At 36.6% G+C, this 7,646-nt stretch overlaps 1 protein-coding gene across 1 annotated transcript; it reads right to left on the bottom strand.

The window, feature by feature from the left end:
• Positions 1 to 322: 322 nt before the first annotated feature.
• Positions 323 to 5,139, bottom strand: LOC127813303 (calcineurin B-like protein 7). The gene is made up of 9 exons (XM_052354220.1): positions 4,781 to 5,139; positions 3,313 to 3,467; positions 2,726 to 2,808; positions 2,514 to 2,573; positions 2,289 to 2,397; positions 2,120 to 2,172; positions 1,194 to 1,274; positions 1,004 to 1,116; positions 323 to 683 (listed from the first exon to the last, which is right to left on the bottom strand). The coding sequence occupies exons 2-9, from the start codon at positions 3,401 to 3,403 to the stop codon at positions 614 to 616; spliced, it is 660 nt and encodes a 219-aa protein (XP_052210180.1). The 5' UTR covers positions 3,404 to 3,467; positions 4,781 to 5,139; the 3' UTR covers positions 323 to 613.
• Positions 5,140 to 7,646: the final 2,507 nt, after the last annotated feature.

The raw sequence follows: 7,646 nt of genomic DNA on the forward strand, positions 1-7,646 counted from the left end.
AATCCTCAAATTTCTGCAGGGAATTAAATCAAGAAACCCAAAGTGGGATTTGAATACGGGACCATTCACTGACTATATAGCAACTAAATCCATGATTTTTTGAGACCAACACATATACAGTCTTAATCGCTAGATTATGCCTGTGGGAGCTTGAGAATGTGGGTATTTAGATGATAATTAAAGTGTGATTTTCGTTGCGTGATTGCGCACCTGACCTAAGACGATCAAAAAAGCTGGTGGTACAACAAGATCCAAATTTCACAATTAATCAAGTATTTTATCTTTGCGATAGTGAAATAATACACTTGCATTATGTTTCAAACATCAATCAGTAGACTTTTCTTTTTGTTTCTTGTTGTTTCTTTTTCATCTCAACATATGACAATAAACAAAAACATTACAAGTCTTAATCTCACTAGGAGAGAAAATAAGAGTTACTAGAAAATGTGTTAACCGAAAACTGTCCCAGCATGGCCTTTTTGCAACCTTAGTAAAGTTAAATCTCACCTTTGTGCAGCTCTGTAAGTGCAAACATACACAAGTATCTTATGTGGAAGTTCTTAGGTTTTTGGTCAGTGCTTCCACGTTCAGAATTAGTAATATCTGCAAATCCTCATGAAATTAGCTTTGAATCTCTGACTTCAGTGTTTAGCACAAAGCTTGGAAATGCCAGAGTTACTTCCCTGAAATACATCAACCAAAATAGCCAAAAACATCAAAAAAACAAAGACAAAAACCGAAAAACAAACATTCAGTGAGTTCTAGATCTTTCTTGAGGGATTATAACAGTGTTTCAATGCACGAGGTTCTTCGATTTGCAAGGATTGGGGGAGGCTCTATTTGTACACAGCCTTCCTATTGTTTTTCCCATAACACTCAAACCCTTGACCATTTGGTTACAAAGGAGAATCTTACCGTTGTTATCAAGGATCACCCTCAACAGGGTGTTCCAAGAAGTGGAAGTGGTAAAAATATGAAAGGATTATGAATACTTGTAACTCACTTCAAATCTGGAATAGTCATGATGTTTAGTATGGATGGATGCTTTGCTACCAATTCCTTCCACTCTTCTGGATCAATCTTCCCATCTCCTTTAAGATCTGCTTCCTTGATTGTCTTTGAAAAGACGAGCACAAGATGAGAAGGAAAGAAGAGTGAATCGACAAAAAACCCATAAAGCTATAATTCCTTACCCTGTTGACAATGGCATCAATTGCATCATCTGGAAGTGTCAACTCTGACTCATTCAGATGAGCCAAAACCAACTCCTTCAACTTCAACGTCACAAGCATTCCAAGATGGTGGGTAAAGAACCGGCAATATCACCAAAGAGAAAAATTTGAAATTTTGAAGGAAAATAAAGCAGGAAACTAATGATTTGACAAGATTTCACAGTAAAACTGCTAGTGTGCTTCAGGGACTTGTCTTGCTAAACCAACGGTTATATATGTCTGGACCTAGAATTTTCTAGAAGAAAAAGAAAACGAGAAGAATTAAATGTGTTTATGTATGTAAGAATGCATTTATACGAGTCATTTTTTTTAAATTTTCCTTTCCATGGAAATCATCCAGGCTGAAATCACCCTGATGAAAATGTACAGGCATGCAATTGTCATGGCTCAGAACTACTCAAGCATTCAAGAATTTTTCTTAAATTTTCTTTATCTTTTCATTCTTTTTTTATCAAAATAACAAGAATAATAAGGTTTATCATTCAAGGAATAGAAGGAGTATTAAAGCTTGTTCACGAGCCCAGACAAGCCAAGCACCTTAAAACTCAAACTCAGCTTGTATACTAAACAAGCTTCAATGAGCCTTAATCGAGCCACACTCCGAGCTGTTCATGAGCAGCTCTTTTCACTTGCAGTCCTACAGAGTAGCAGATCCAATATATAGATTATTAAACCATGTTACTTCTTTTTCCTGTAAAATGCAAATTTAAGAAGGTTGTTCCAGACAACAATCCATGGAAGGGGCATACAGAACATAAAGGCCACTCTGTTAGCATTTATTGTCATTGATGCTATAGTATCCATAAATGAAAGCATTTTTCCCACAAATGGATTGGATAATTTAGCTTGCATGGAATAAGAGATCGGAGTGTTTTGAAAACATTTACCTCTTCAGGCTCGATGTAGCCAGTGCACCTTAGATCAAACAGTGTAAATATAACTGCAAGAAGAGTCTTCCCCAAGTTAGTAGTGGTTATCACCGGTAATGCAGTAGATGATGTAATATCATAAGAAAAAAAAGCTCATTCAATTAGGAACTATGTCAGGGCTGTTTACATGCAATTTTGTCTGCTTTAGGAGCCTTTGGGTGGAAGATACTTAATGATCTAACAAATTCTTCAAAATCAATAACCCCATTCTTCTTAAGGTTGAACAAGTCAAATAACTGCAATAAATTGGGCAAACCTAAAAATGTATACAACTTTTGTCCTCTGAAAATCAGTAAATAACACATAAAAAATAATTCACATGTTGTATAATCATATATTTAAGCACACGCACTCTATCTACAAAGAGATTCTGCGCGCTCCTGCCGTTGAAAAGTGCAAGTTGGAATTCTTCCTGTTACATTCCAAAACGGAAAATGTAAGAAGTCCACACTCGGGGCATAGCAATTGTTAGGAAATAGTCATAGAACAGGCAGTGTAAACTAACTTTGGAAAAAAAGAAAACAGATTTTGTACAAAAGAATAGCCTAGAGGTGGCAAAGATACCTTGTGAATATGACCATCTTCAACTATGGAATTGCTTAGCATCTTGTAAAGATCATGCAAAGCCTCTACTTCATTTATAGTGACTGCCAAACAAACAAAGTGCCTCAGTCCAAATATTATCCACTACATAGTCCCTATGGCCAGTAATATAGTACATTAGTGTCGCTAAGCAATTCCAATGCATAGACCATCTTAAGATAAGTAGACTATGGGAAGGCCAATTAGGAGGATGTGATTTTCTTCAAGTAAATGCTCTCACTGCAGAAGATGAATGACTAAAATAATATTGCTAGAAGTAGAGAGAAAGGATGTGGCCTTTCGAATTAGTTTAGGAGGTGTCCTGCAAGCAAAGATTAATGAGGGATTCAGGGTATCAGCACCAAGTAGTTGGAACCAACAAGAAGTACTAGTTATATTTTTATATGCCACTAACATGGTTCCAAGCAGGTATCAAGAGCATTCAATTGGTAACAACATGTTGCTTGTCTTCTGGAAAGAGAGTAGAACAGAACAAAGAAATACCCGAGCTGGGTCAGCTACAGTTATCTACTAACAAGCAGCTGAGCAACAAGAACTTGTTTACTCACAAGCAGTTTCTGAAGCAAGAATAGCAAGCTGTTCAAGACCAGGATGACCACCAACTTTCCTTGAGCAGAAACAACCAAGGAAGGAACTCATCTTTCAATGTAAAGTTTATGAAGCTGGAAAGTGGAAGCCAACAATGCTGTTTAAGTCTAGGTTCCTGCCAATATGCAGAGGGTAAGGAAGTGTGTTACACCTGAAAGTATGTCTTCCAATTTTTTACTAAAAATCCTAAGAATTTATTCTTCAGTTAGCAGGGCGGATCCAAAAATTTATGTAGGGAGAGGCTGAAATTTTTTGTTGAGATGTAAAATTGTACATCACAAATTTTGGGGTGAATTTTAATTTTTTTTTGACTAATTTATTATTCAAAATTATTTGTTTACATTAAAAAAATTATTTTTTATATTAAAAAATTAATTTTAGTTGTGAGCTACAGCCCAAGACAGCTCACACATGAATACGCTTAGAATTACCAACAAGAACATGTTTATGTATCTCATGAAAATTAATTATTTTCTTCGTTTGACTGGAATTAAAACAGATTATAAACAGCAAAAAGAATATATAATTGTGATACTACAATGAGAAAACACAATCCAAATAGCCATTATATTGGAACACCTGGGCATGATGGATTCAATTTATGGGCTGGCAGATAGATGGCATATCCATTTACACACCAAGAATTCATATTGATTCGTTAAAAGAATGCTAAAGTTGCTAAATATTGGAATGCATAAGTTAATGGGAAGATGATGTGTTCGCAAATCATGAAGCAATGGTCCAGAAAGCAAACTGTTCCGGTGGGGGAAAAATCTAAAATTTTGGCTAGATTATGCTTCATTATGAATTCCGTTGACTTAAAATTTCCTAGAATCTGTGCACTGATCTGGAGCCTCTCAACAGGGAATCAAGAAAGTCATAATCAAAGAAGAGATGCTGAAAGCTAGCATCATAACACCTTTGGGAGGTTTTACTTTTTCCCCATCAAACTGTATTCGAGGGGCAAGAAAACACTGCAAAATTCTCTACTAAATAGGAATTTTGCCACCTAGTACTACAAGGCCCAAAATTCTAAATCCCCGCTCACATGTTCCTTCGTAAATCTACAAATACCCTATTGTACCCAATTTCCAAAAAAGATATTTCCCCGAATTTCACTGCATAGATAGATATTGAAGAAACAAGGGTTGGTCAAATGTTTCAACAGTGATTCATTGGAAAACTAACTATGCTTCAATCTCATGTCTGCCATAAAAGGCACATGTAGGACCCAAATACACTATGCTGGATAATGATAATTGCACTTTTTCCTCTAAAAATTCCAGGTGCCCAACAAACCTACTAGGTTGACATCAATACTAATTTAGAATTTTCAGTACCCAAATCTACCAATGGTTTCCCCGGACATCATAATTCGTGAAATAACACCAGTTAATATGCATATCTATCATGTGTACTCATACTAACCAAACGGGTTGGAGACACAAAAGACGCAGCAGGAAGATGAATTGATTTATGGGTTGTTGATCTGATTCTGAACCCTTGTCGCCGTTATTGATTTGTCTTCTCTTTCTAGCCCGTTTCTGGCATGTGGATTGCAAAAAAATGAACTTTGTTTCTTGTGATGAATCAATGAAGGAGAAGACTTCTTGAAATGATCTGCTTGGGAGCAAACCTGGTATCGACCCTATTTTGGTGGGCGGAGTGGACATTCCATGTCCGAAAGGAAAAGTAATAATGATAATGCAGCCTAGAGAGAGAGTGCTAAATGAAAAAATAATATGAAGATCGAAGACCTATGGGAAGTTCACTAACCAATCAAATGATCGAATGTGCCTTGTGCTTTGTTCATCAAGTCTGACTATTGAGCACAAAAGGATGTTGTTTACTAGTTTGATGGTGGGTTAAGCTTCCGACTTTTAAGGAAAAAATAATGTGCAAGTCAATGGGCGGTTGCTGTGTAACTATAACCAATCTTTAGTTATGCTCACTAGAATTGGCAACTGATCACAGAGTCAACTCGGCCTATCCCTTGAGCCCACTGGAGTACATAACTGAACCTTGAATGGATCAGCATTTAGGTTGGAGGTCTCAGCAGCTGACTTACAATCAACTGTAGCCTTTAGTAGAGTTGGCAATTGGATCGCGCAGCAGCTGACTTACAATCAACTATAGCCTTTAGTAGAGTTGGCAATTGGATGGCGCAGCCCATGGGCTGGCCCGCCCGCCTTCTAGCCTAGCCCGACCCAGCCCTGTTCAATACTGTAGTGAATAGGCCTGGCCAACCCGGTGTCAAGAATGTGGGTTGTACGGGGCCAGTGCTTTGTGGCCCACAACCCGACCAACAAATCTCCTCCTTATTGCAAGCATTCAAATGCCCTGCTTGCAAGTCTATGGTCTGACTCGTCTTGACCTGTTTATTAAGGGTCATAGGATCATGTCGGACCCCCATTTCTCATTGCCCGGCCTAGTCCCGACCCGCCTCATTCGGGCTCCAAATTCGGCTCGACCCACAAAATGGGTGGACCAAACAGGAGATGAGCTGGCCCAGCCCTCCCATTTTCCAACTCTAGCCTTTAGTCGTCGAGACTAGTTAGTCTAGTTTTCTAAGTTTTTCTTGATATTATTCTCTCTCTTTTTACTTAATTACCAACAAAAATTAAACTTTACTCAAATTTTCAGTTTTAGACTAAACATTTAGATCACTTTAATTCTAGGATTTTTTTAATTTTTAACTGTAATTTAATAGTTAAAGATGTCTCTAACTTTGTATGTCTCAAAAAGTCATAGCATTCATTTTTGAAAATTTTGAAAAATGTAAAAAATGATGCTTTCTAATTAGAAAACAGAGTTTTGTATTTTTTAATAGAAAATTCAATTATTAAATAAAAATTGTATTTTCTAATGTTTTATTGGAAATAAGGACATTCATATCTTACACAATATAAATATAAAAAAATTCAGAGAAAAATTGTGTATAGTGAAATTCAAATTTAAAATTCAAAGATTATTAGTGTTTGAGCCTTAATAACCAACCAAGACTTCATTAGCGCCATTTGAAATTTCCGGAAAAGTAACTCAAGCTACAACTTTGATAGTTCTCAAGATCTATTAATAGTACTAAAAAATAAAGAATGAAAAATTTAACAAATTCGACATTGCAATATCTTGTATCTATCCTATTGTAATTAATCTAAATAAAGTAACAACAAAGTTGGATAAAATGTCTTAGATAAGCCTTCAGATATAATTAGATAAGTATGTTGCGTTAAATGCACCCTGTAATGCCCCAACCTCTTTGGGGCGTTATATTTCATGAGTATTATGCACAATATAAGCAATCATATCATATACAAGTTTTTGAGGAGAATCACTCACCTTTAACTTAAGATTCAAACCACCTCAAAAAACGTGTATTGCCTCGATTTGCATGTTAAGATTCGAAAGTTGCACGATCACTCAATTTGAGCCACAAAGCACCATATTCACTATATTTATCCAAATAAATATTAAACCTTATTTTCCTCAATTTATTTATATTTTTCTCCAATTTTTCTTCACTAATATTCCAAAATAAATTTCTCCCAAACTATTTCACCAAATATTTTTCCACATAAATACATAAAATATTTTTCTAGGAATTTAAAAAAAAAATCAAAACTTACCTCGATTGCACGCGTTGCGCGTGATCTGTGCGTGTGAAATTCGCATGTGAAGGCCACACTTTGATCTTCTTCCCAAGTTCTGGTACACAAGCGATGTGGGATTTTTGCTCCTCGAAGATCCTTTCTCCTAATCGATTCTAATGGCATAGCTTGATACTCAAAGCAAGCACCGGAGATACCTCAACTGGCTGATCAAGGTCTCGACCAATGCTTGTGCCTCCTTTTCCAACGACTCTCAAAACCTCACTAAACGTACACGAAAACTCTCCATTTCTTCCAAAATTGATCCTCACCAACACAAGAACAAAATTCCCTTATCCTAGTTGCTCAATTTGCCCTTTAACGTACCCAATTTTAAGCTCCAACCTTGAAAGAAATTGGCTACTTCGATTATCTTTTTATACTCAAAATCGAGACTCTAAATGACAAATCTTGCTTCACCCAAGGCCACTAATGTTCTCTCTTATCCTAGATCAGTCCAAACCTACCAAAAAATGGCCCCAAAACCCTATTTATAGTGGTCAACTTTCAGCTACTTTTGGCTGAATTCTCTTCTGATTCGATCTCTTTTGTCGGCCATGGATTGCTTTAAGCCAAGCCCAAAGGTGGTCGAAAGCAGTGATGGAATGGGTGGCTGGAAGCTTGGTCGGCCATGGCTGCCTAACTTT

This window comes from Diospyros lotus, chromosome 11 (genome assembly GCF_014633365.1).
Source record: "Diospyros lotus cultivar Yz01 chromosome 11, ASM1463336v1, whole genome shotgun sequence".
Classification (NCBI taxonomy): Eukaryota; Viridiplantae; Streptophyta; class Magnoliopsida; order Ericales; family Ebenaceae; genus Diospyros; species Diospyros lotus.

Coding starts and splice junctions, on each gene's coding strand:
- LOC127813303 (XM_052354220.1), bottom strand. CDS start 3,403: ATGAGTTCCTTCCTTGGTTGTTTCTGCTCAAGGAAAGTTGGTGGTCAT. Junction 2,173..2,288: donor TAAAGCAGACAAAATTGCAT/GTAAACAGCCCT, acceptor CTCTTCTTGCAG/TTATATTTACACTGTTTGAT. Junction 684..1,003: donor ATGACTATTCCAGATTTGAA/GTGAGTTACAAG, acceptor GATGTATTTCAG/GGAAGTAACTCTGGCATTTC.